The 27,287-nt window shown below is 43.9% G+C and overlaps 4 protein-coding genes across 14 annotated transcripts; 3 read left to right on the top strand and 1 right to left on the bottom strand.

Annotated features, from left to right (window-relative positions):
* Window positions 1-32: 32 nt before the first annotated feature.
* On the top strand, window positions 33-7,850 carry LOC143372169 (solute carrier family 23 member 1). Its single transcript, XM_076818127.1, has 13 exons — window positions 33-234; window positions 2,711-2,839; window positions 3,106-3,263; window positions 4,283-4,488; window positions 4,561-4,687; window positions 4,751-4,871; window positions 5,566-5,821; window positions 5,911-6,039; window positions 6,121-6,279; window positions 6,354-6,433; window positions 6,720-6,861; window positions 7,377-7,512; window positions 7,601-7,850. The coding sequence occupies exons 1-13, from the start codon at window positions 202-204 to the stop codon at window positions 7,677-7,679; spliced, it is 1,755 nt and encodes a 584-aa protein (XP_076674242.1). The 5' UTR covers window positions 33-201; the 3' UTR covers window positions 7,680-7,850.
* An 84-nt stretch (window positions 7,851-7,934) lies between these two features.
* LOC143372165 (sphingomyelin phosphodiesterase 4) lies at window positions 7,935-12,440 on the top strand. 4 transcript variants are annotated; one of them, XM_076818117.1, is made up of 14 exons: window positions 7,935-8,076; window positions 8,513-8,812; window positions 8,896-8,998; window positions 9,086-9,317; window positions 9,389-9,596; window positions 9,660-9,772; window positions 9,846-10,004; window positions 10,070-10,241; window positions 10,309-10,494; window positions 10,555-10,767; window positions 10,850-10,942; window positions 11,000-11,176; window positions 11,870-12,099; window positions 12,174-12,440. In XM_076818117.1, exons 1-14 carry the CDS (start codon window positions 8,050-8,052, stop codon window positions 12,310-12,312), a joined length of 2,352 nt encoding a protein of 783 aa, XP_076674232.1. In that variant the 5' UTR covers window positions 7,935-8,049; the 3' UTR covers window positions 12,313-12,440. The 4 variants fall into 4 exon arrangements, with proteins under 4 accessions (XP_076674232.1, XP_076674231.1, XP_076674233.1 ...); XM_076818116.1 differs by lacking the exon at window positions 7,935-8,076 and adding an exon at window positions 8,097-8,237 and having other exon boundaries at window positions 8,896-8,988; window positions 9,076-9,317; XM_076818118.1 differs by lacking the exon at window positions 7,935-8,076 and adding an exon at window positions 8,097-8,237 and having other exon boundaries at window positions 11,879-12,099.
* LOC143372177 (uncharacterized) lies at window positions 12,437-16,123 on the bottom strand. Its single transcript, XM_076818149.1, has 3 exons — window positions 15,985-16,123; window positions 13,372-13,647; window positions 12,437-13,282 (listed from the first exon to the last, which is right to left on the bottom strand). Exons 1-3 carry the CDS (start codon window positions 16,041-16,043, stop codon window positions 13,279-13,281), a joined length of 339 nt encoding a protein of 112 aa, XP_076674264.1. The 5' UTR covers window positions 16,044-16,123; the 3' UTR covers window positions 12,437-13,278.
* Window positions 16,124-16,171: 48 nt separating this feature from the next.
* Window positions 16,172-27,066, top strand: LOC143372170 (adenosine receptor A2b). Of its 8 annotated transcripts, none has more exons than XM_076818135.1 (5): window positions 16,172-16,300; window positions 17,502-19,701; window positions 24,754-24,965; window positions 25,313-25,783; window positions 26,086-27,066. In XM_076818135.1, exons 2-5 carry the CDS (start codon window positions 19,227-19,229, stop codon window positions 26,482-26,484), a joined length of 1,557 nt encoding a protein of 518 aa, XP_076674250.1. In that variant the 5' UTR covers window positions 16,172-16,300; window positions 17,502-19,226; the 3' UTR covers window positions 26,485-27,066. The 8 variants fall into 8 exon arrangements, with proteins under 8 accessions (XP_076674250.1, XP_076674249.1, XP_076674243.1 ...); XM_076818134.1 differs by having other exon boundaries at window positions 16,181-16,300; window positions 17,320-19,701; XM_076818128.1 differs by having other exon boundaries at window positions 16,182-16,300; window positions 16,956-19,701.
* Window positions 27,067-27,287: the final 221 nt, after the last annotated feature.

Below are 27,287 nucleotides of genomic sequence, written 5' to 3'. Positions count from 1 at the left end.
CGCGGGTATTGACACAGTTCGTCGCTAACTCCGGTTTAACGTGGACGTTCGGTCCGATCGCGGCGCAGGGAGCTTCCGCGATTGTCAGCGATTCCCGGAGAATCGTCAGGGATATCATCCCTGGACAACGGGCTTCCTATTGGGGTGCCAGGAGAACCAGCTCCCTTTTATGCGAGAAACAAGTGAAAGCGCGATCTCAGAATGCCTGAGAACGGGATACACATGACCGAGGTGGTAAGTGATGAAGAAATCTCACGAGGAAGACGCGTCTAACGAATAGATTCCAAACTTCCATTTAGTCATCCATTAGCAGAAACATTTTCCGCGCTTCGTTAAGTTTCAATTTTAATTTAAACCTAAACTTCAATGCTCCTCAAGTTCTAGTGGAATCCTTTTACAGAGACTATATCCGAGATCCCTAGCAAAGTGTCTAGCAAAGGATTTCCGAGTGCCCCTAAAATTCTGAGCCGAGAATCAATCGCTCCAAACGTCCTATAAACACCATGATCTGAAATCCTCGATGAAAAAGTGTTGGAAGAACGACTCGTACTGAATCGTTAACCAGATCGTGAACTTGAGCGATCTTAATCATGCGAAGGACAGTACATAGATACATATTTAGATTCTAAACGATCCATTAAGCGCGCGAGAATCGTTTGTACCGTGGACGTAATAAATCTGTGGAAATTAGATATACATGCGAGATTCGCGAGATACATTTAACTTGGCCGGCGAAGGAAAAAGCACACAGCGCCGAAAACGGGTGCGATTGGCTAAACTCCGTCAGGCTAACACCTATATGCAAAGGAAGCGCAGCATATTTGGAATACTGTTGCTAATTTGGAATTCCGAAGTGTCTAATGAACTACTAACGTTATCTAATTTCTAATAACATTTGTGGATGAACCGCCATTTCGACATTTTCGACTTATGGATGTATCGGACCTATCTTCAAAATGGTACCAAGTTGATAAAAATTTGTGAGATTGTTCTTTTTAATCTTCCTGATGTGCTCAAAAAATTTCAAACGAATTCACAAAACGGTTGCTGAGTTACAACGATTTTAATCTCCACTGATTCGACACGTACTCTTCTGGAAAGAGACGATCTTGACAGATAAAACAGCTGAAAATATGTCGAAGAAATGGTACCAGTGTTTTCAATTTTTTTGTACATGTAGTACATGGATAGATGAAAATATCTGCCGAGTTTCAAATAGTTTCACTACACTGTTTTAAAGAAATAAATTATAACTTCAGAAATTTGTCGATTCAGGGCATTTTCACTGCCAAGTGTTTAGAAAGTAATGCTTGAAAAAGCATTTGTAAAGTGAAAAATACCTTTCTAGGAGTGAAAATAAGACTCCAACTATCGTTCGGATTCCTTACCTACAGATTTACTATGCGTAAGACGTAGATATTCAAGTAAATCTTAATCTGCAGAATAAGAAAACGTCGATCTGCAAAACTTTGCCAGCAAGTATTCAATCGTTTCAATCGTGGTTAAAATAAACAAAAACTTAGATAGAGTTAAACACTTTATCTACTAATTTGCGGGTTCTTTCTATGGTCCCGTTTCAGTTCTGCGACAATTTCGAGAATACAGAGTGTGACGTGAAATTATAGATTTCAATGCCACGTTGCAAATTTGAAATACCGAAGGTGAAGGTAATTTCGAATATTCCAAAGCTTAGCGATGCTTTTGTTTCACGCGTAACAGCTACCGCCGCGTCGATTTGCGCCAGCGCTGTCTATTTATATTTACCTAAGATTATTCCTATATTTTGATTTTTCAGCCTGATTACATCAGAAAAGAAAATAATTTTATTATCTACACGTTTTTTTTTAAGTTTATAAGCTGAAGGTAAATTAGAATACCGGTGTTTCAAATTACCTGCACCTTAATGAAAAACGATGCTTTCTGTCATTTTTCATTTAGACCAAAGTTTCAGCTACTTTTTGTTATTAAACGACTTTATTCAACTTCGATTCTCCGTTTGTATGTTTGTTTGACGTATGTATGGCTGAAATCTGGCAATTCAAATTTAACCCGCTTCTAACTATCCAATTGTCTTGAAACTTTGCAGGCGTGCGTAGTTTAGATGACAATACAATATTTAAAACAAAAATTAACTAAGCAGTACATATTTATATAGAGAGATATTCGTAATGATGCGACTGCAAAATGACGCATGCCGCTCGTGTGCGCCGGGCCTTAAACAAACTGGTATTACAAATATACAGCACTTCCTCTACAATTTGCATGAAAATGTGATGTGTGTTAATACGGCCACTAATAATTATGCCTTTTTACGTGTCAACGAGCTTGGTGTTACCATTGCCCCTTCAGCACCCGAACATTAAAACTATGTTACGGTGCAAGATTGCAACGTTGCAGGTAGCATTACTGATACGTTGCAGGAATCACCCTACGTCCTCCCCTGTGCAACATTGCAGGAAATATTCCTGCAAAGTTTCGGAGATTTTACAGCAATGGTCCCGCAACGTTTCCGGAGATTATACAGTAACGGTCCCGCACCTTTGTCCCATCCACTGAGGCGTTAAATTAGAGTCGTCTTCTACAAACAGAAACTAGAGGACCAGTAGATCCCTAATACTTAAAGGATAATAGTTGAAATGTTGCTAGAAATTAAGAGATGACAAGTTTATGATGACTGAATTAAGGTGTACGCGCCTCGGTGTCGTTTCAGAGCATAGAGAACTCGACGTTCGCGCTAGAGGATACCAAGACCAATAGCAACAGCAACAGGAACGCCAATATTACCTATGGGATCGACGATGTCCCACCATGGTACCTGTGCTTATTCATGGCTCTTCAGGTACTTGTTAATTTACACGAATTGAAGTGAAGTTGGACGAGGAGTTACTACAGTAGACTGTAAAGGATTAGCAATATAAAATCTCCCGCCTTTATATTATTTACCTTGATAACATATTCGAGTATGTGTTCCCAAGACCTTCGGACAATCAAGATTACTGTAATCTGTCTATGATCTCAGTATTGATCCCACACGATTATTTATCGATCTTACTTGGGGGGCGCCTGCTATCGAAGTAGAAAAACAAACGGCATGCTTCTTTTCAGCACTATTTGACAATGATCGGCGCGATCGTCTCGATCCCTTTCATCCTGACGCCAGCTTTGTGCATGGCTGAGGATGATCCAGCGAGGAGTTACATAATCTCCACCATGATATTCGTCACGGGGTTGGTGACCTTGGTGCAAACCATCGTAGGGTGCAGGTAAAGAAACTGTGAAGAATGAGAAGGGAGAATTAAAGATCCATAGAGAGTAGAGTGTTATTCGTGGTCACGTTAAGTTTTCAGTTCGCTCTATGCTCTACAACTTGCTTTCACATATCTCCCGCCACTTATAGGATCAGTTGCGTCTGTTAGTCTCGCGGCGATAGAATTGCCGCGTGTCGCTCTAAGTATTAAATTCCGAACGGACGTTTAATGGGCGCCAGTTTAATTGTGGCAATTTAATCAGTTTCGCGGGCTGCGCAACAGTTGTCAAGTTTGCTTTAGGCTCTGCCGGTGCAACTAAGCAAACGGTGGCTTGACTCGTTTAATCGGGCAATTATTTAAAACTAATCATCGTGGATGAAATCGTATCCGCTAATCAATTATCCGATATCAATAATGTATTTGAAGAGGAAACCACGATTTGCGGAAGCAGTTTATAGGGAGTTAAGAATTTTAATTGGGCGCGCCTGTTAATCAACCGGAATCATAAGGATTCATGAACTCTGGGGATAAAGTGCGCCTCGTTTCGTTGCGTAATCTCAATAAAGAGAACGCTTTAGCACGACTCTCATGAAAGATGTATGCGAGCTTGACTTCTAATAACATTTACGAGCACATTAAGTGATTTTCCTAACGAGATAGGGAATAAAAGCGCGGTGCAATTTATCAGTATACATGAATCTGAAATTCAAGGCGATACCTACTTGCGATCGACGACTGATATTTATGCGCGTTAGCTACCGTGTCTGTAGGTTGCAGTCTCATTAATTCCTGCCACTTTATTGTCGCGAATATCGCGCTGTACTCTTGTTTAGCAAGATTTACGGTTCATTAGCGAGCTCTAACAAATTCTGAGAACAGAATTACCCGATGCCTTTTATTTCGGATTTTATCGCCTGAAACCAGCGGGAATTTTGCAATTCTGGGTACCGCGAGACGGCGGTACTTCCAGAAATTATTTACAATGGAAGTGTTAAGTTTTAGGTATTCAGAGGTTTTACTGTTCTCTCCCATAGGTTGCCCCTGGTGCAAGGGGGGACCATTTCGTTTCTAGTCCCGACTCTGGCGCTTCTGAGTCTGCCACAATGGAAGTGTCCAGCGCCAGAAATTTTAAACGAGATGTCCTTCGAGAATCGCACTGAATTATGGCAAGTCAGGATGAGGGAGCTCTCCGGGGCAATTGCTGTTTCTGCATTGTTCCAAGTGGTCCTCGGCTTTGGCGGTATTTAAAAGTTTTTAAAAATCTGTCCGGCGGTAACAAAAGAGTGTTTGTTTAATGCGTGATGTTGCGCAGGTATCATCGGTTATTTATTAAAATTCATAACGCCATTGACGATCGTACCGACGGTTTCCCTGGTGGGATTGTCCCTTTTCGAGAACGCTGCTGACGCTGCGTCGCAACATTGGGGTATCGCGGCTGGGTGAGTTTCTAACGATGGATGGAGAAGCGATCGGGAGAAGAATAATGTTTCTTACTTCCCTAGGACGATACTGATGTTGACTATGTACTCCCAAATATTGGTCAACGTGCCATTTCCGATCCCGACGTATCGTAAAGGCGAAGGGATACGCATCGTGTGGTTCGAGTTGTTCAAACTATTCCCGGTAAGAAGATTCTTATCAGTACATCTCCAATTCTCTTCTCTTTACATCCATACAGTTTATCTTTAATTAACTCTCAAGTGGTAGAGTGAGATTAAGGGGTCATTCCGGCTAGACAGGTTGAAACAATCGATTTTTTTTTAAACATTTTTCGAAAGTACATATCCTTAAGAATGTACTGTTAAATTTTCATGGAAAAATTCCGACTGTTTTTGCTTTTACAGAGGCATTTTGTAGGAACGCAGAGATCCACATCGTGAAGATAAAATCTCAAAAGCTATCGAACCGATTGCTTTATAAATTTTACTGCTTGTTCTGCACACCTGTGACTCTGGCAGGGACTACAACCAAGTATTTTCGGTAGAAATGTAGTTTAATAAGTGGAAAAAAGTTTTATTCCATTACTATAATTATTCTCGTCGCAATAAATTCCTGAAAATCGCTGAATTTTTCAGCGCGCTAACCGGAATGACCCCTTAAAGCGAATCGCAAAAAAAAGTACACTGTACACTTTCCCTCGAAGCATACTGTCTGACATATTACAGAGGTCAGCCACTTAAAACTTTGCACTCCATCCTCAGCTTAGTGTCAAAGTCTTAGGAGAGTGAATTTATATTAATTACTAACCCGACCAGCAAAGTAAAAAAGTTTTATAAAACTTTAATGATAGGTCTATGGAACTGGTGTTTTTCTTCAGGTACTACTAACAATAATATTCATGTGGATAATCTGCGTGATCCTAACTGTGACTGATGCCCTGCCAGTTGGTCACCCAGCTAGGGCGGATAGTAAATTGAAGATCATCAGTCAGTCCCCATGGTTCAGGGTCCCTTACCCTGGGCAATGGGGTGTGCCGACTGTAACCCTTTCGGGTGTACTTGGCATGCTAGCTGGAGTGTTAGCCTGCACAGTGGAGTCTATCAGCTACTACCCAACAACGTCTAGGATGTGCGGTATGCAATACCTAAAAACGAAGCAAATATGAAGAATAAAAGTGGCTGTAGTTGAAAATGGTCGAAATATACCGAATTGCAACTTTCAGGCGCTCCTCCGCCTCCAGTTCACGCCATCAACCGAGGCATCGGAATGGAGGGCCTTGGCACCATGTTGGCTGGCCTCTGGGGCAGTGGAAACGGTACAAATACTTTTGGAGAGAATGTTGGAACTATAGGTAAGTGTCGCGTTTCTCTGCGAAATTGTTTCTAGCATCTTGGAAAAGTAAAGAATTCACCAGGGTTATCTTCTGTTTAAGGCGTCACAAAAGTGGGCAGTCGCAGGGTGATTCAGTGGGCATGCGGGCTAATGATACTGCAAGGGCTAATCAGCAAATTCGGCGCCGTTTTCATCATCATCCCCGAGCCCATAGTCGGCGGGATATTCTGCGTGATGTTCGGGATGATTTGCGCTTTCGGTGTGGTAAAAGCAAACATACTGGCCCTTCCTGGTGTTACTAAGAACGATTCGGCAACTACCATTGTCTTTCAGGTCTCTCCGCGTTGCAGTACGTAAACCTGAATTCAGCGAGGAACCTCTACATCCTCGGATTCTCAATTTTCTTCCCACTGGTGAGACTGCAGGGCTTGAAACGGCTCCGAGAAATAACTGTTTAAAACTGCCATATAGAGGTTCTGATTAAAACGATCATGAAGAGCCGAAATTTCCAACTATTATCTGCCTCGGTTACGGTTCCTACTTCCCTCCTCACATCGGTTCCATAACCGGAGAACCGAAATCGATATTGTAACAGTTTTCAAGCCTCGCCTTTTGGCCATTTTGAACGTGGCGCCGTGCAAAGAAGGCACTTTCGAATATTAAATTACAGATATACAGCTAACTGGCTCTTCTTTGCAGGTTTTATCAAAGTGGATGATCAAACACTCGGATGCAGTGCAGACTGGAAACGAGATAGCCAATGGTGTAATTACCGTGTTGCTCAGCACTACTATCCTTGTCGGGGGTGTAGTAGGGTGTCTGCTGGACAATATCATACCAGGTAGAACCTACTCCAAAGTAAAGGATATTAGAAGGGTAAAGGGGGAAAACGAGGGGTGCCCGTTTCTCGTGATTTTGGGATTTATAGCATACTAGCTTTAATACTCGGCTTCGCCCGAAATTTAGATTCTGATTTTATAAACAAATATTTTTTGTTACTATTTTTTTTTTATCTTTTTTTAATAGTCACATTCATCTGGATTAGTCAACCATAATGAGCTGAGGCACATTTTGTGATCCCAGAGTTTATTGTTCGAAAGTTTTTAAGCGACAGACAAACACACAAACGTATTAGAAGCTTTCTGCTTTATATATTAAGATTTTGTTGGTGGCAACTGGGACTACAGAATTGTCGAATCACAAAGGGTTATAAAGTTAAAAACAGGTAATGTCCATTCTGCACTGGAGCAAAACACTTGATCTTCTCGATAAAGCTGTTTTGTGACATTCCCTGTTTTTCCCCTTACCTTCCATTTCTGATTAGATACGATTTACTAATTTACCAACAATGATAAGGTACCCCCGAGGAACGTGGCCTCGAAGCATGGGCAAAAGAAATGGAGCTGAATGCTGAGTCAGGCGAGAATGAGGACGAAGGGGAATACGTGCCCAATACATTCGATTTTCCATTCGGAATGAATGCTCTGAGAAGGTGAAGAAACGCCTCTAAGTCGCTGTAACTTCTAGCTTAAGAGAAAGCTTGCGTACCCAGATTTTTTAACTACTAAATAATCTTGCAGGTGGAAGTGGACTTACTACGTGCCGTTCTTACCGACGTACAAACCGGGAATATACTCCCGTGATCGGAAGAAGCAATGAGCGTCGTCTTTCTACAACCACTCGATGAAGCAGCGCTAATCGTCTGTAGATAACTCAAAATGCAATGGCGTGAACGTTGAATGAATCATTGTGCGCATGAATAGCGAACTGTTAATTAAATACGAATAATATTTTACTGAGAATGATAATAAAAACGTTTTTATACAAAAACCAATGAGCCCTGCTTCGTTATTCGACAATTTACAGAATTTGGTTTTGCGAATTTAGAGACAATTTTGCCCACGGTGGGCATTACTGCGTTCGATACCTGCTCAAATTGCGCGTGTGGCGCGAATCAGGCGCAGTTCACTAGTAAACGTTGTTTAAATGTTATTTATGATCATTTACGCGGAAACGGACCAACTTAATTATGGCTGCATCCACAAACGTTGCTACGGTACAGCAGAGATACCTATAATGTACTTTTCCATTAACACCATTCGTTCACGAATTTCCGTAAAAGCACATAACCTCAATCGTTAGCTCAGAACCTAACCTCGAAACACTTCAACCGGCTGATTTGAAATGCGGCAGCAAAGTAAATTTTCTGCTACAATTGTACGATTAATTTTTCCTAATTATAATTTTGTAAGATGTACTATATCTTACGAATAAACTACTGTATAAAATTATACGCACCTTGTATTGTAAATGAAACTGTAATGATAGAATGTACCTATGTCGATTTTTATCTGTATGGTGCAGAGACTAATAAACTATATTTACATACGTATATAGAATATTATTTTCTGCCGTAGCTTATATAACTAATAATTTACACAATTAACCATGCAAGAGTTTCATCCCATTACTTCTTTCAAATGTATGTACAGATCGAAGTGCAGAGGTATCTAAACATGCCATTGGTCCAGCGATGCAAGGAAATAGCAACATTAATAGATGAATCCAGTACGACGGAATTACAGCACGTGTTCCCAATATTGATAGATTCATTGTTCGGGACGACTGACAATATCGGGTGGGGATTGCACAGCATCACTTTTAAGGAGAATCCACACGAATATGAAACGCTCTGCAATTTTCTTAACCCACAAGGACCGGTTTTCTGTTTGTGCTATAAATTATTACCGGATTGTTATTTGAAGTACAATTTCCCAGTGTCATACCTGCCGGTACGTAAGCAAACTAACTATACGCTACTGAAAATTATAGACGTCGGAAACACCTTAATCTGTGTATTCTTCTTTTACTTTAGGTAAAGATTCGTTTAATGCTGGAGGAAAGTGTAATACCACCGTTTTATCTTGACAAAATTCGAGATGATCAGGGCACACGCGCTGTATCCGCTCTAACTATGAGTATCCTTTTTTCTAACTACAACTCTACAGAAACCACGAGATAAACTCACGTATAGTTTCTATAAACTGTCCTTAACATTCGCACATATCCCTTTGAATATTACATTTTCCACTTCGCCTATCACCTAACAAACCCGTGGCTGCAAGTGCAGCAACTGGAGAATGTCTGGGTTAACTGGGAGACTGTTTACGTCCAACTAGCGCACTGTTATTTATACCACTTCCTGCCCAGAGACAATTCCCCAGTTCTGCCAATAATCGGTCCGTACATTAGGAAGACGCCTCAGCGAAAATTAGTGCAAACACCTGAATCTAAAAGGTACATCGCTACGGACGCAATTGCCTATCCAGAAGATCAGTTAAAATATTTAATTTGGCGTACTTTTACAGGCTACAAACCCCGCGACTGTTGAGGACGTCGATACTATCCCCGGGATCTCCAAATTCTACGTCGACTGTGCCGCAGCAGCAATGTCTGCCGCAAGTATGGAGAAGCGAAACCGTGGTTCATGTTTTTCTTGACTTCTGGCTGGAGTATACGGAGGATCAATTGAATTCGCGTTTAAGCACGTCGTATTTCCCATCCGTTCCGCGTCGAGTAAGTTTAAAATGGTAATTCTGTCTGTACGATGCGTATATTTATGCGCGATTTCGATTGCAGCATAGTATTCACTCTGGAGAGCACATACGCCTTGTACGAGCGTTCATAAAGACTCTGCATGAATTTGCAAACAGCGCAACAGGCGATAAAAGTGCAATGGATGAGCTTAAACGGTATTCAAATATATTAAATCTAAAATCCATTGTAATTGTCTGGTCTTTCTTACGATGTATCTGTTATTTACAGAATCATTTTGCCTTCTGTACAAGGCAAAATTTACACATTCCTTCGAAAAGCTATTCATCACTGGCCTTTGGATAGTTCGTTTAGATTGATACTTGAAGCGTGGTTAAGCTTCATCCAGCCATGGAGATATTTCCCTGGTATATCATACACCAAGGAAGGGTGTGTACGCCATTTACAAGGGTCCCTTGAAGCACTATCACTAAAAGCTTTCCTATCTCCTGCAGGAAATCGGAAGAAGAAGAAAGGGGGAAGATACACGATGTATACAGGTGGATACCTTTCGTTGCGAATAATTTGTTAGCTTACACAGCGATATTTCAGCAATTGCTACCGCGATTCATGAGGACGGATCTTGTGGCTCCAAAAAATGCGCTAATGCTGTTCAGAGTTACTAAGGTACGTGGACCACGTCACTCGGCTGATCGCAATTTGGAAAATGACTTACGGGGCCTGTGCTTCATAGGTTTTTTCGCAACCAAACTTGGCGAAGATGATATGCGAAGTAGAGACTCATATGGACGACGTTGGATTGAGTAGAAGTCGAGTATCCACGAATCAATGGGCTTCGATCGTGCGGCAACAAATTTTGGAATTCGAGGGGCCAACTTATCAGTACATTCCAATGTTTTCTATGGCTACTATTTCAGAGGTACGGAAAGTGTGCAATTATATGTAAAAAGTTAAAACTGTTTTGGAATCTCAATCGTAGGTGGTATGTCTGTTAAGCACAATCAAGCAAGCGCATTTAACGGCGACTAGCTTGATCGATGCGTTGGAAAAGAAGAGAAAGAACAGGCGATTCCTGATATGGGAATTCTTCTATGGCAAAGACTGTTCTTCGGATGAAATCAGTATCGAAGAGCGACGCCGAGTTCCTATATACCTGGCAAATGGACAGCAGCAATTAATCGAAATCTTTGAGGTCAGTATCATTCTAAACGCGTACTTTTTTTGGAACCTACAAATATACCTAAACTTCGTACGAACTATTACTGTGCTTATAGATCAATGTGGAAGATATTCCTCAAGTGGCAATCGAAGCCGACCAAGAATATCGCGAAAGTATCCTGTCGACGTCCTTTCGTCACGAATCACAGGTACGAGATTAATTGACGATCTGTTATAGTGAAAAAGTACTAAAGTTAATCTTTCAGCTGGACACGAGCTTAGACACAAGTAAACCAGGTGTATACGTACCGATTCAAAAAGACAGGCAAACGTGTCAGTACATTGAGTACATGGGAGATCCAGAGTTGCAACCAGTACGGAGCAATGAGAATGCTTTCCTCGTTAGACATTTGTACAGATTCTGTACCTACATAAACTTCAAGGTAAACGTTAATCTAGAAATTCTAGAATCTCTTTTAAGGTTGGCTCTCACTACGCCTCGCCTCGGCGCAACTTCTTTTCGCACCCACATCTAGGCTCGCGTCGCCTCGGTTTTTCCGTACCTGAAGTTATCTGAGCTCGTCTCGGTTCATGTGTTTGCTCAGAGAACGTCTTCCTCTTTTACCGGCCACCGAAAGCGGTGGCACTGTATCCACTCATATTACACCTCGCCTCGGCTCGCCTCGCCTCTCTTCCCCAAAATACTTATTCTCGAGAAAGAATTCGTGGCTCGGAGTCGCGCCGTGGCGCAGTGTGAGTCAAATTGTCAAACTACATAAGAAAAACATAGGAAGAATAAAATAAGCCGAGGCGAGGCGTAGTGAGAGGCACGATAATGGACAGGGCCCGATCTAGGGGGGTGCAAGAAGAGCAACTGCCCCGAGCGGCAAAATTGGTAGAAAGAGAAAATTAAAATCAATAAAAAAAAGTTTCCTTTTTAAAATAGCGGTAAAAAAGTAGGTACGGCTTTTGTTATTCAACAAATACCTAAAAACTTCACTCACTGTAAAAAATTCTGTCTTAAAATAATTATTTAAAAGTAAATATAAGAGGCGGCAAAAATCCTTTTTGCCCGGAGCGGCGGCAGAGCTAGATCGGGCTCTGATAATGGACTTTGACACTTCTTGTTTGGACAGTACCGACAGGAGATAAGCAACCTGTACCACCGACGCGGTTTCCTTGGCAGCGTTTGCCGCCAGGTTCTGCAGCCACCCACTAAAATTGTGAAGCTGCCAAAGCGAACAGCAAGCGGCTTCTCCAGCGGTTACGAGGAGCGAATCCCTCCACGACTGAGTTTACGACCGCTGGCTAACTATAGCCTCCTCTTAACCATAATTTTAGGGATATTTATCGCGTGGCTCACAAAGTACGGGTTACCTTAATTGATGTTACGATCATATCAAGGGCAGTTCTAGTTATAACGCATCTATCTCTTTGCAGTTACGGCGGCCTCGCGTTTCTGGGGCTCGCATTTTGTATATGGTTTGTGTATATAATAATACGTGCCACGCTGGAACCATGGACACGATCTACCACGGGGATGTTCAGGCCCAGTGCCACGGCATTCTCCATGAATTGAAGAAGGCATCGTCGCGCTATTTAAGAACTGACACGTGCTACTGTACGATGCTCCATGTTACACCGGAAGCGAATTTGTACGCGTATTGTATTTTCGATATGTTTAAATAAAGATGGTTTTGATAAAAACGCAGGCGAGCTACTTATTATAGTCCCCTTTCTAAAAATAAATCGCAGAAGTCAATACGCTAATGGAAGTTTGATATAGTACCGGTAACCAATTAGCGGCGCGGTGTAACAGACAATACGCTTTTGAAATCTCGCTGGGAATACCGTTGGAGTGGTTATTACTCGATCGATATCGCGCACGAACAACCGATCATTTCAGTCGATCCTGTGGTACATAGATTGCTCGCGGCGAGCACGGCGGTTCGTTAACGTCGATATTGTGAGTGGGAAAATTGATATTGGACTGCACTGGCGCAAGGGAACAGCAAAAGGAATACAGGGATATAGATGATAATTCTCTCCAATTTGTTATCGATCCTTTTCATCGTGCATTCGAAAGGGAGCGATTAGTTTACTTAAATAAGTGGCAAGTGAATTTCAACTACTCTGCCCTCTTGGATCACAGTAAACAACAAGCGAACGTATCGCCAACATTTTCATTCCCCATTCCCGTATACTTCCCCGCTACCACATATTTAAACCGCGTTTAATGAAACTAACCCCGTCGGCGGAACCGTACACCGTGGCCAGGCCGCGAGCAAAAAGAGCCCTTTAATTGGATCCCACCACTTGCCACCAGACTCCAGCGGTTCTTTTTACGTTTCCCTAGACAGAGGCCTCGTAAACCAGGCTATATACCCCGCCAACTATATTTCCATCCTGAACAAACGCGCATTGCGAAGGAAACTACCTTATCTCTTTTAACCAAAAAATTACAATTACGTTTCAATACAACGCAGTACCATTTCTCAGTCCGTGGAACTTCAATCCCCTGCATCGCCGCGAAACACTGTAAACCTTACCTGAAACAGAAAAGGAAAGAAAAAGGTTAATTCAGTAAGCGAAGAGGAAGAGGGCAGAATGAAATGTTTATTTTCTCAAACTACTGTACCTGAAGAGGTAGTTGGTGGTAGCGCTGCTGCTCCCGAGCTCGCCATCCTCTTTCGATCGCATTGGCCGTATTGAAAACAACGAGACCTTTAGTGCGATGGGCGTGTTTACATGTCCCACCGCGTGTAACGCGAACACGACCCGTTTTTTTTTTTTTTTTTTATTCAGATCCGTGCAACAGTTCTGTTCTCCCCGGACGGGTCCAGCTTCGTCGGTCGTTGGAGCTTCGACGCAATTAGGGATCCTTTTATGCACCGTGAAACGACCTGTTATCCGCCTGTTACGAACAATAAGCACGTTTCAATTACCTCGAATAGACCCCGTTCACTATTCGTTAAGGCCGGCTCTGCCAAGGAGGCGTCTTTAAGTCAACGGGACACGTGTCGGTTAAAATCAATGGCCATTAGGCGTGCTTCTATTGCCAGGATAATCCTCGCGTAGCATTGCTGCAGAGTTTTATGTGGGTCGTTCACTAGGCCGCAATTACAATGGAAGTTTGCGTGGCCATTGATTCAGCGAGCATCGATGCCAGTCGGGATTAAGATCGTGTTGTGGCGCGATGGAAATTGTATTACGTGACCGATCGTTTAAATAAAAAATTATGTGGCAACCGGAAACGACCACGTTGCCTCGTGCTACCGCATACGAATACAGCACGCGTAATGCATCGATTTTTCTGAATGCAAACAGCTATGCTACCTCGAGTCGCGGTGTAGAAAGAGAACGGATAAAAGGATGGTCGTAAATTCTTTTCCCGGAACTCTTGCAAGACTCGTTGGGTGGTCGGTACGAATGCTTTCTTCGAGATACTTGCGATGAACGAATTGGATTCAGGAGAAAGGAACTTAGTGGATATTCTTTTGACAATAGTATTATAACCTAGTATTTTTAATCTCCCCTTTCACTATCACGTATAGTATTCTATTTCCTTCGACTTCGAATATCCATTTGTAGATTAAAATTAGTCGTCACATACATAGCCAGGCAAACTATGCGCTGTCGATAGGACAGTGCGAATCGAATAAAAAGTCCCCTTTCGATTTCTTCTACGTGCAACGATGAAATTCATGGAAGCCGTCGGCTCTCACCGCGTATCGGACTAATTACGTAATTGCTGGCTATTAGAACAATGTAATAACAGGCAGAGGTCGAAGACACGCTTAAGGCCGGCCCAGCAATTAAAATTCATCGTTAATTTCATCGCAACGAGTAATTTTCACGCCGTCGTTTCAACCCTCGACATCAGGCAATTTCAACGCTCGCGGTAACCGTTGTAACATAGCCTAATCTTCGCGCTTTCACAATTAGGGAAAGAGCTATAATTTAGGGGAGCGATAAAAGCGCGGAACAAGAATTAAGAGCCTGTGAAATTATTAACGGCGTGAAAATCGATTACGGTAGAAAATTTGCAGAAGCTTTTATAGCTGCGAAGTTTCCCCGTGAGGTATCTAGGAAACTCGATTTCTCGCTCGGAATATATCGAATATAACCTCCATCCGCGAAAGGGAGAACGAAAAATGCGCGGGATCCATTTGTCTGGTTAGCCTTGGAAGTAATCCGATACTGTCTAATGTCGAACGGAATAACAAATACCTGCTTGTTTGCTAGGCGATCCAGCTTGATTGGTAGATTACACTATGCAAATAGACAGCCTATTTCTATGAGTCGATGAATCGAGAATTCTCAATGAATACTGATTACATCTTAATTTCCAAAGAGAAAATCAAACTGCACCGTACCGACGTGCAAACAGTTGATTTAATTCCAATCAGAAAGAAGCGCCGCGATCGACTGACAAGCTTCGACTGAAAATTGCTTCGCCAGAACCAACAGCGTTTCAACCGTTACGACTAAAAAAAAACAGGCGAACCTAGCAGACAGTGTCTCGTGATGTCTAATGGTCCAGAGGCGACGAAGCTTTCGCCATCGTTAAAATTGATATAAACACGTATAGGTACCGTTTTCTATTCTCGTGGCTGGCACTACGATCGGCCGGCCCTTTCTCGCTGCAGAGATCAGGTTAGGAACGTCAAGTTGGAAGAGTAAAGTTTCCTCGCGCGGGGATCAGAGGACGAACTTGGCGAGGGAGCGCCGTGGAACGTAACGCGGAGTTACACAGCGGCAGAAAGGAACTCTCAATTTCGTCGTTGCCGACGGAAACTAAACTAATTTGTGCCACTTCCGAAGGGGGGGCTAACTTCGTGGGCAAACCATTTCACGCACGTGCACGCGGCGCGTACCATACGCGTGCACATCTGTCAGGCCACCTAGCTGCGTACGATCTTACCTTCATCCAATTATGATTCACGTACAAATCCCTGCACACTCCGATACGCCTAATTGCGCATAATCTCCCCATTGTATCAAATAACCACTAATCCTGACGACCAACAGCCTCATCCCCCCCAGTACATTGCAAACACTCAACGCTAATTGAAGTCTGATGAAATATGCACCGCAAGTTTCCTTGCAACTTCAACCTTTGCGTACGGAGCTCTAAACACCATTCATCGTACTGAAAGGTCTGGATCGCCCATTTGGACTGAAATAATCAGCAGCGGGACGTTTATACGTGATTCTGACATAGGTTATGGCGGGAATACACGATTATTACCTTAATGCTACCGTCGAATCAGAATTTCGTGGGGGGGCGAGATCCAGTGATGACAGCATATGGCCGATCTATATGTATCCTTCGCTCGCAAGTATATACCACTACGGCCATAACCTATAACTGCCTCGGTTCCACCTCCGCCGTCGCGGTGTCCCCGTGTGACACGAGGAGCAACTCAGTTACGCGCCACGGGGTTGAGAGGTCGGACGCGTACCGTCCGCCCAGTCGCCGACACGCTTCACTGTTTCGAACTTGCGATTTTCGTGACTTCCGCGACGGGCGACAGGAGATTGAGCGTCGATCACCGATCGACACAGTGAGTGGAGGGGGCGCCCCTCTTTCTTCCGTCTGGCCTGATTGGCGTTAACTGTTCGAGGTTACCGAGCCTCTGTTAGTCACCGAAATCGTAGAAACTGTTCGCGCGGGACGGGATGCAATTGGCGGACATTGCTCGCGGTGTTGGGACCCTCGTTTAAAATGAAACGTTGCAACGGAGAATGCATTTTTATGAGATATCGGATTCCACGGGGGAACAAAAAGATTCGCGATTATTGGAGATAGTAAAAGGCTGTTTATTTTATATAGATGGAGAATTTTAATAGGGTACCGAGAAGGCCGTAATATGTCCGCGAAGTGATATGCTAAGCCTCTATAAATAAAGATGGACGTAGAAGCTTAGAATAGAGTGTATCACCGTGCGCGATGATATTGAGACGCGATTCCCTCCGCTATCATTTGGGATGGTCTCTGACCAATGGGAGCTTTAATTTCCCAAGTCCAACAGCAGAATTGTAATACCACCTTTCCCTGATTTAAAATTCGATTGGAACTACCGTAGGCGAGAGGGTAGAAGTGGACCGCGCATTTAACGTAACGGAGGAATTTGTGGAATTTCCTGTTTGCATCTCTGCGAGCTTTTTCGCGAGACAAGCTCCTTCGGCGTGCGGAGTTCTCGATCGACAATTCGACAGTTCGCAACGTCGCGAGCCTTCCGCCAATATCGTCCCGTCACTCGCGTCGTACTCCTTCGCCAGCTTGGAAATTACGTCGCGAAGAAAGCCGCGATTGGGACGATTGACGCTGATCCACCCTTCGTTAGCGTTCCGCCGCGAAACTCTTTGCGACGCTCCCGCGTCCCCGTGAAATTAGAAGTTTAATCCGTTCCCTGCGCCGGGGTGTGGGAACTTTTTAATTGCGGCGTGCAGTATTGCGTTCGACGCGACAGGAACGTGGGAACGAGTTAGGGGAGAAACGATTGCACCACTTGCTTTTATCGCGATCAAAGGACTTGGAGACCGATCGACTTTACCTGCGAATAAAATTAATTCCGAGCAGGCGATGAGGAGAGAAATCGGTGGATACTTTCCCCTGGACATTTCCCTGTAGCCTACAAAGGACTGGAGAGGCTCCTCCCCATTTCTCTCGACAGTGCAGCCTCCTTAGTCAGATTAAAAGTACAATCTCAAACACTGCAGCGAATGAAAGGGGAGGCCCTGAAGGAAGAGGATTTCTTACAGAAATGAGTTGCAGACCACCCCGAAGCTACGTGGGATTAAATCCTGATAAACTGAAGCGCGAAGGACTTGGAATTGTCGCGCAGCGTCGTCCACGACGCAGAGGAGTTACCCCCCACACAGAGGGAAGACTGCTCTGCAGTATCAACTTCCAGGAACTTCGGCATAAAATGGATTTAGAAAGAAGGCGAGAGTAGGATTCGAGCTGGGACGAATTTAATTCAACTCGAGAGACTTCCTACTCGATTAACCCCCTGAAGGGGGAGCTTAAATTCACTTCCTCCTGGAAGCTAAAGGATCTCGATTAACTTATTCAAACTCTCCTTCATCCATCCTCTGGCCATGATTCCAGGCCCCGCGCGAAGGGGAATTCCCCCTAGAAGATCCATTGACTCCTCCAAGAAGGAATGACGGTATAATATCCTACGAGCGCCGTTCCGCTTCGTCCCGAGGAGAAAGAACACTGCTGGGATTTATGATCGAGGGCTGCTCCGTGACCTTAATACCCCTAAAATGTGGCCGAAGAATCGCGCTGTCGTGGAATCGCTCTGCGTTGAACATGCGCTGCAAGGCTCGTAATAAGCCTCGCCACTGCGCGGCCAAAACGTGGCTGGACTCGAAACGCCAGCAGGACGAGCGCGAGCCACTCGTGGCTTCTAGTCACCGTGCTGCTCGATGGACGATCCATTTCTGCGCCATTGCTCGAGATTCATGGGAGATCCTTTAGACTTGCCGGGGACGTTCCAAGGGTTTGGTCTTCTTCGGAGCGGAGTGCTTCTTGGATACGCGGGGGAAGGACTATAGGAGCTGGCCTGACGCGCAGCTTCTTCGTTAGACACTGAAAGCTGGCGTGGGAGGTGTTGGCAAGTTTGCGAGTGTTTCCTCTGCGGACCACTGTACGGAGCTCGAGAGCACAAGATTCGTGTAGATCGATGATCGTGACTTGATTCCTGCCGCTTCGTTTGCGGTAGAGGCTTCGAGGATCGTAGATCCTATTTTCAAGTGGCATTGGTTAGGCCATCGCGCATATTTCTAAGGAGCGTTTGGGAAACAAGCCTCGTGCGCTGAAAGTGGAGCAAGCATCGTCCACCGCGTCCATACAAATCAGCAACGAGGCATCCTTCCCCCGTTGTCCGTTCAACACGCCAGTGTCTTTCCGTTAAAACGGAATCGATCGGCTATCTATCACGCGGTGAGACGGTGCCCAGGGGCCGTCGACCCTTAGAGCATTAAGGAACAGGAGCACGCCGGCACGGTGCAAAGCTAACGACTGTGTCCTGCTGCCGTGTTGACACGCGGTTCGCGGCCCCGGTGTCGGGGGGCAAGTTGTACGCCGAGGATCTATTTAGAGCCGTGGCATCAAGCTCGCGTGACGCCTCCATTTGCCAGGCATCATGGAAATTCTGTACAGAGGAATTAAGGGGATCCATTAAAAAAGGGTCGGTGGAAAAGAGCCGTCACGCGACAGTACACCTCCTCTATTCGGCGGCTAACCCCAGTGCCCCGGCGTAGATCGATACCGGCGGACAGTGATCGACCGTGCATCTGATAAAGTACACCCTCGTATCGGACTGAACGCCCCGGCGATGGTGATCACCGCCGCGAAGCCTCGAGTTCCTAACGAGTTTCCCTCCAAGAGCGTACAGAGGCGTCGGCACGCGTTGTGCGCATTCGAGGGTCCCAAGTCCAGCGACTAAATCGCGGTTAATTAAGAGGCAGGCTACGTAGATGACAGAGAGGATCACGCTCAGTGTGTCAGCGTTCGTCGTGATGGAATTTCCATCAAACACCACCGAGCTGCCCGACAACTTGACCGTGACAGCCGTGAACGCCTCGACCCGCTCGGACCTCAACCTGCCGTACACGGTCTGCGAGATTCTGGTGGCGGTTTGCGCGGTGTTCGGCAACGGTCTGGTGATCATCGTCTTCAGCAAGGAGAGGAAGCTTCGCAGGCGGACTAATTACTACATCATCTCCTTGGCTACGGCTGATCTGCTGGTCGGACTGTTCGCCATACCCTTCGCTATTCTGGCGAGCATCGGCCTGCCGACCAACCTCCACGCTTGCCTCTTCACGGTGTCCGTTCTCGTGGTCCTCTGCACCATCAGCATCTTCTGCCTGGTGGCGGTGTCCGTGGATCGTTACTGGGCGATACTGCACCCCATGGGATACTCGCGCACCGTACGCACCAAAACTGCCATAGGTAAGGGGCGAACGACGGAAACGTGGCTGGGGTTCTTCGGGGCTCGATGACCAACGGGTATTGGGGGAACGATTTGTTGGCGACGATGCGGCTCACGTGCGATGCGTAGGTAGTTGTGTTTTACTGCTGTTATATGGGGCTCTGGCCATACCCTTCGGTGCTGTAGCAGAAGGAGGTCGGTTTAATTAATCGATGTTCTCTTTTGGGTGAATGATGGGAAACTGGGTTGGAAGTGTCGTCGCTATAGGCAAACCTAGCCAGGCTGCCTAGGGCGTAAAGTTGACGAGGCATTTTTTAAAATAAAGTTTTAAGGGGCAACGACACCCCTGACTGTAGAACCCGGAAAGGCAGCCTTATTTTGAGGATCTTTTTATGCGAGTAAGGTGAATATCCCAATTTCTGCTCGTTTAAGAAGTATAACTCGTCATAAGAAAGGTGTAAAAAATTTGTTTGTGATCGAAATTTGCGGAGTAATCGATTAATTCTTTAATAATAAATCAACCAATTCAAAAACTATTTAAGAAAGATATTTCAAGATGTTTAACTATTAGTAATGTTACCCCAAGCTCGTGCAACACTCGCGTGAATGTTTAAATAATTTAGAATTATTTTGTTGCAACTATAGTACAAACGTAGCGCATATAATAATAAGAAAAATACGATGTGAGCAAAAATGGGGACATGAGCAGAAATTGGGACGTTCACCTTATAGTGAATGGAATACAAAATCTGTTTGAAGTTTTTTATTGTACATACCTTGAAGTATGATCGATTTTTTAAAAATTTTTTAATAAAAAATAGCGGCGCCACAGCTCAACAAAAGAAGCTTTTTCTGAAAAAGAGTGTTTCGCGGTCGGTAAGATTTCTCCTTCAGTTTTTGACCTAGAACATAAAAACGAAAATTGTTGATTTCTGTATAAGATTATCTCGGGAAGAACACGAGGAAATTAAAAAATACTGATTTTTGTAAGAATGGTGTGTGATTGAACAAAACACAGAACTGCCACAACCTCGAAATTGTTGAAACGTTTTGTTCATTCACGCATCATTCGTACAAAAAACAGTATTTTTTCATTTCCTCGTGTACTTCCCGAGATAATATTATATAGAATTTAAAAAATTTGTTCTTTTGTTCCAGGTTAAAAATTGAAGGAGAAATCTTTCCGGCCGCGAAACCCTATTTTTTTCAGAATAAGCTTCGTTTGTTGAGTTGTGGCGCCGCCATTTCGTATTAAAAATTTTTTTAAAAAATTGTGATCATACTTCAAGGTATGTACAATAAAGCCCTTTAAACGGATTTTGTATTCCATTCACTATACTCGCCTAAAAAAAATCTCAAGACCAGGCTGCCTTTCCGGGCTCTACAATGTCATTACCCCTTAAATGAAATATTATAAGTTGCACTATAAATGTTTTAAGCTACGAATAAGAGATCCGAGTAAGGTAACCAAAAAGCTCAAGTAAATGTATTACAAATAAAGGGCGCAATTTGGCAAGCTCGCCTAGGATGCAAGAAAGACTCGAGCTGGGCCTGGGTACGTAGAATGAGTAAAGTGATTTCTTTGGATTTCGGAGATGTAGTGCGAGGATAATTTGATAAGCTGGTGGTAGGTTTGTGGGGAATTACTTTGTGCTGGGGGAAAGAAGCTGTATGAGTTGGGTAGGTTCGATGGTGCTGGAAGGAGTCCTCCTTTTGTAAGTAAAGGAGGATTTATAACGGGCGAGATTAACTTGAACAATGTAGATTATAAAGTTTTAGAGTCCTGAGATTGCGTGAATTAAGTCTCCGCGAGTTTCATTGTGTGGAAGGGAAGTGAAACCTTGTTACGGGATAATTGGAGCAATTTTCTCGCGTTCGTATCCTCTTTGTAAACATTCCACCCTGATCTTTGATAACCGAAGACTGTATTCCTTGTAATTAAGCAGTGAATATCGTTAAAAGTTGGGGACACCAAAGGCAGTGCGCGAGGGAGAGGCGAACGCACCTTATGAAATCAACGCCAGTAGTATAGGCCAGCAAATGGTCAGGCGGGCTAAAAGTTCGAAGAATCGAGCTGCAAATTGAGTAATTGTTATCGTGATAACGAACGTTACGCAATACGACGATCCAATTAAATTCGTTCCTTCCCAGAAACGTTCTCCATGCAGCGTGTAACCGTTTAATTAAGCATTCGTTAAATAATATTGACACAGGGAGCACCGCGATTATAATTTTCGAAATTGTTTGCGCGGAGGCACCTGTTACGCGCGAGAATCGAGCCTCGAGGTATATTATCCATCGCGATCGAGTGTCGCGAGTAGTACTGCACTCGAGTGACAAAATGTTTAATACACAAAACGTGGAAGAACAAAAACCAATGGCTGGTGTGCGGGACAATTCTAGCTTGAAAATTCAAAGTCAGATGGACGAACTTTTTACATGAAACGTGTCTACTATGGAGGTGGATTGGCGGTCTATTGATTGGAGGTGGTGCGAAGGACGATTGAAAATCAAACGTTACTTTCGATATCCTATAGTGCTCAGAGATTAACGAATAAATTATAATCGTGTATTTATCACCACTTATTATATTAAGTGTAAATTATAATTTTGCTCAGAATTTTAGAGTATGTAGTCAGTAGACTAATTTGTCTCTATTTCAACATTTGAAGTGCACACGTAATGTATGTCTATCACGTTCTGGTTCATACCACTGTGCACGATATCAAGTCATGTCACTGCTGATGATTAGACGACATTGTGTAGATATTATATCAGAAGTGTCATTGTTGCCTGCTCTAGACCCCCTCTATTCAAGAGCAGTGTTGCACCACATGCAACCACACAAACCTTAAGATCATAACTCTGCCAGGAACCTGAATCGATGCATCGCGACACAATGCACTTGCAGTGGCAACAGGTGGTGCGTGTTCTCGATTCATAAGACGTTTCAAGCGAACCTAATTTCCTTTATCCTGACGCTTTAGCAAATTCAGCGATGAATCTGTGCAATTTTTCCAAGGTCCTCCAGGATTTCGTCCACTAATCGAGGCACTGAGAGCAAAAACGGACTAACCTACATTTTTTGCGAAATGGAGTTAATAGCAATAATGTATTCCAATAGGCTGTGCTAATCATATAAAATAGAAAAAGTTAATTTTTCTTTCAACGTGGGTTAGACCGTGTTTGTTTTTGAGGAATTCGAATTTGAAAAATACTGCAAACTTTCAACTTTAAACATCTTTGGTCAAATTATTCTGTGAACCCTACCGAATGCAACGATATAAGTTATTAGCGCATTATGAACGTTTAAATATGTTTAAACAATAATCAAAGGGAAAAGAACACCCGAAATACACCCATGTTTGCAGATATCTTTCAATTTATTTCCAAAACCGAAGGTCTAGAAGAAAATCTGACTATTCCACGCGATGCAGCAGACATTTTTCCTTCGGAAAGCATTAACAAAAGTCGTAAGTCACGTTTTGTTTTCAATACAGAAGGGAAATAGTTTGGCAAAACGTGCGGCGCCGACAGTGGTAGTCACGCGCGTTAAGCGATTGTGTTACGCTGAGCGGCAATGGATCGCACGCCGCCGTTGACTACCACTGTCGACGGCGCACGTTTTGCCAAACTATTTCGTTTCTGTGTTGAAAACAAACCGTGACTTACCACGTCAATTTTGGAAATAAATTGAAAGATATCTGCAAAAATGGGTGTATTTCGGATGTTCTTTTCCCTTGAATCGTTGTTTAAACATATTAAAATGTTCATAATGCGCCAATAACTTATATCGTTGTATTCGGGAGGATTTATAGAATAATTTGACCGTACAAGCATCCGAATAACTATTACTGTTTCGACACAAAAGATGTTCAATGTTGAAAATTTGTAGTTTTTTTTCAACATCGAATTTCTCAAAACTGAGGGTGATGGCAACAAACGGTTTGCGGATTCGTTTTCGGCGCACGAAAACCTATAAGAAATTGAATGTTACGTCCGTGATAATTCCCAGAAGTACAGGCTTCAAACAGATATCATACAATCTTTCCAATACACAGTGCTCAGTTACTCGAACGCAGCTAATAGTATCGATTTACCGTAACGAATATCACGCACGACGGCTAAGTAATTACCAAGGGAATCTAGCAAACTCCAATTCCCATTCGATACGCTCCTAGATAATGTCATCGCGAACGCGTGCACAATATTCCACATCCATTCGATTTCCCAAGGGACTTTCTTTCCTTTCACCTTTCCGCGAAATCGGCGGAAATCGCGTCTTCGTGCCTGCCTGTTGCACGGTCGTGGGAAGGCGTACGTGAAATAAGGAAATATGAGATTTGCAAATATGTTCCTTTGGAACTGTTGGGAAATTCATCCTGGGGTGTTGACGTGGCGAGGGGTGCGTTGACAATTTCAACGATCAAGCAACGCTGCTCGCGCAGCGTTATTAAAGTTCCTTTCCAGCGGAACGACACGGACGGCGCGCGATTTATGTCGTCCGCTTTGGAACCCCCCACTCGGCCATTATGGAATCGAAGACAGTCGGCGAAAAAAATTAATGGCCCAGTTAGGCGTTTCTCATTCCGAGGATAGCCGTGATTAATTCAAGCGTTTCGCCTGTTTATGGCAGTGAGTGATTTTAATTACGACCCCCGCCGACTGATAGCATCTCGGAAGCGGGCGGAAAAAGGCACGTTTATTGCCCGGCTGGGCAATCGATATTGTTCGTGTTCACGTGGGCTACTGTCCATGGATCCTTTGACCGAGTTCCTTCCTCGGAAACGTGCTTGTTCCATGCAAATCTACGGTTTCCATGAAAATGTGGCTTCTCTTGTTCCGGAGGTACGACTTTAGCAGTGGCGAGTTTGAAGGAAAGGCCCAGGTGGCAACGTTTTGGGACACCCTGTATACATAACAGAATTATAAGTAAAACGCTCGTGTGGTATGAAAATTATGGGAAACTAAAAGAAATTAGTGGTTGGATAAGATCGTAGTTAAATGTAAGAGAAGTTGGTCCGAGTTTATTACATGTGGAGTTCTATACGAATTCATTGATACTTTTTCAGGTATAATCTGCGTGTGCTGGATCGCTGGCACACTGGTAGGTTTCCTGCCTCTGTTGGGCTGGAACGCAGGCAAGAAGTCCAACGAGAAATGCATCTTCACCGAGGTGATGGATTACGATTACCTGGTGTTCCTCTACTTCGCCACGATCATCTTTCCCGCGCTATTAATTGCAGCCTTCTACGCCCATATATACAGAGTGGTCGTAAAACAGGTCAGCCACTGTCACCGTAAATATACTGGCACGGCGTGTGTATACGCGCGATATGTAAACAAGACAAGGAATTAATAGGGACCGCGCGATAATAATCGTCAGCCCGAAAAATTTCCCCCCTTCGATCAACGAAATTAAGCTTGTTGCTCCTCTCTAATTACCTCCAAAGTTAGGGAAGTTCTTCCAAAACAGTTTGCCCCGATTAATGGCCGCTTGAATTGCTCGAGGAACTAACCATTCTTTTCAGCCGCCGCATTAAGACACATGTGTACTAGTGAAAATCTAATTCTCCATCGGGAGACGCGTCATCTTGCTCACTTCGAACAATAATCGCAACAAATTCGCAGTTACAGCAAATAGTGACGATGAATCCAGGCCGTCGGAATGGGAATCAGACTACAGGGACGATGCTGCGCCTGCTCGGCGCGGCTAGGAAGCGGGAAGTGAAGGCCACGCAGAATCTTTCGAGGATCGTGGCCTTTTTCATCATCTGCTGGTTCCCTCTGTACACCATTAACTGCGTGATGGCGTTCTGCCCGCGGTGCAAGGTAAACGACGTCCTCATGAACTTCTGTATCATCCTGTCGCACCTCAACTCGGCCGGCAACCCGTTGCTCTACGCTTACCACCTCAAGGACTTCCGCGCCGCCTTAAAGAACTTCATGTGGAGGCTCCTCTTTCCGCACAACGACGTAAAAGCGAGCATGGTCAGCGTGATACACGATCGCGGGTCCTTGGTTGGTTCCCAGAGGCAGCTGCAGAGGCAAGCAGCTGGTTTGGCCTCGGCTAGGGGCCAGAGATCGAGCTTACTACGTCAGGTGAGATTCTAATGGTTGTTTGTGGACGATTACATCTGCGGGTCGCTTTAAAGTGGTATTCCTACGGACAGTTTAATACCTCTGGTCATTCTTTTCGAGTTGGGGAGACTTTCACTGTCGTGTAATTCTGATAATACGTACCTAATAAACAGCCGCGATCGATACCCAACAGGTGCAGTCGTTGCTTTCTCATGAATAAGGGCGATTTTATCAGAGAATCCCCACTATTTACTGGAGATATATCTAATCTTATCTTCTGTACAACTAGACGGTTCGAGCAATAATGTGCATTCTAAATCCAGGTGACTGACGTCAGATCGAAAGGATTGGCGAGTCGCAATGTCTCGATCCGAGAGAAAGAGGCGGATAGCATTAACGCATCGAGTTCGTCGGAGAACGACAAACAGGAAGTGGATGGCAGCGTGAATGACAACGCGAGTCAAAGAAGCAACGAGCATTGCTACGGGGAGAGTGAAACGTTTAACGACAATCGTATCGAAGAGTCTAGGGGACTCTCTAGCGTGTCCTCCATGGAACTGCAAACGTACAAGACTCTGACACCGCTTTTACCGGCGGAAGATGATCGAGTGGAGGAGACCCCGCCTGCGTCGATATTTGTTATCGAGGTGGACGTGAACCATGTGAATTCTGTAATCGACACGATGGACGAGGAATCGATAGAGAGTAAAGAAAAGGGTTGACGAGCTTTTCGAATTCGAATAAATCGACATTTCTAAAATTAATGGCACATCGATTGGATTGAAACCGCAAGATCGATCGATGGTACTTCCACGGTCGTTAATAAGTTAGTGCTGAGGCAGATAAGTTACCAGTGGAGGCGACGTGTAATCGGTGTTAGTACCGTAATTCGATGTATGATATTTGGAGGCCTGATGTTAATACTCGATGCTAATCGCGAGCAAGGGAATGCGTTGCTGTTAAATTATTATACGTTATTTTATTATCCTCTAGGTGTAGCTTTTAGTAGGAATACTGGCGCCTAGAATTCTCAACAACTGAATAGTAAAGGATTGCTGTATCCAAGACTGCGAATAGGAATATGAATTTAAATACTTCGCGAGGATATAACATATCTGTGCCGACATGGCGAGAAACAACGTCCTGTACACGTGTAATTCATAAATTTAAAACGAAGAATTAATTGTAAGATCGTAGATCGATATTTGAACATTCGAGAACTCAAAATGTAAGGTCTACGTGTTAGCGTTCATTCCGTATTCTGTATATTACACGTCAGACGAAATAAATGTCATTAAAACGATCGTAAATACTTCAAACGAAGCGTCTCTATATTCTACCTCTTTATCTCTAATAACAAAATTTACAAAAAATAATAGAGCTTCACTTACAGATAGAAGTGTTTCCCTCGGCTTCGGAGATATCTTCCCTCGAATCACCACTTTCTTTCACTCGAAATATTCCTTTCCTTTCTCAAAGAACACTACTTCTAATAACCATCTTGCAAGCCCAGCAAAAGTTCGTT

Source organism: Andrena cerasifolii, chromosome 8 (genome assembly GCF_050908995.1).
Source record: "Andrena cerasifolii isolate SP2316 chromosome 8, iyAndCera1_principal, whole genome shotgun sequence".
Lineage (NCBI taxonomy): Eukaryota > Metazoa > Arthropoda > Insecta > Hymenoptera > Andrenidae > Andrena > Andrena cerasifolii.
The sequence above is the reverse complement of the archived record's forward strand: the minus strand, read 5'-3'. Positions and strand labels throughout refer to the sequence as shown.

Coding starts and splice junctions, on each gene's coding strand:
- LOC143372169 (XM_076818127.1), top strand. CDS start 202: ATGCCTGAGAACGGGATACACATGACCGAGGTG. Junction 4,489..4,560: donor AGTGGTCCTCGGCTTTGGCG/GTATTTAAAAGT, acceptor GATGTTGCGCAG/GTATCATCGGTTATTTATTA. Junction 6,280..6,353: donor CGGGATGATTTGCGCTTTCG/GTGTGGTAAAAG, acceptor ATTGTCTTTCAG/GTCTCTCCGCGTTGCAGTAC.
- LOC143372165 (XM_076818116.1), top strand. CDS start 8,205: ATGCGGCAGCAAAGTAAATTTTCTGCTACAATT. Junction 9,773..9,845: donor GCAATGGATGAGCTTAAACG/GTATTCAAATAT, acceptor TGTTATTTACAG/AATCATTTTGCCTTCTGTAC. Junction 11,177..11,869: donor GTACCTACATAAACTTCAAG/GTAAACGTTAAT, acceptor TTGTTTGGACAG/TACCGACAGGAGATAAGCAA.
- LOC143372177 (XM_076818149.1), bottom strand. CDS start 16,043: ATGCTGTCATCACTGGATCTCGCCCCCCCACGAAATTCTGATTCGACG. Junction 13,648..15,984: donor GATTCGACGGTAGCATTAAG/GTAATAATCGTG, acceptor TGTTCGTAACAG/GCGGATAACAGGTCGTTTCA.
- LOC143372170 (XM_076818135.1), top strand. CDS start 19,227: ATGACAGAGAGGATCACGCTCAGTGTGTCAGCGTTCGTCGTGATGGAA. Junction 19,702..24,753: donor ACGCACCAAAACTGCCATAG/GTAAGGGGCGAA, acceptor ATACTTTTTCAG/GTATAATCTGCGTGTGCTGG. Junction 25,784..26,085: donor GATCGAGCTTACTACGTCAG/GTGAGATTCTAA, acceptor TTCTAAATCCAG/GTGACTGACGTCAGATCGAA.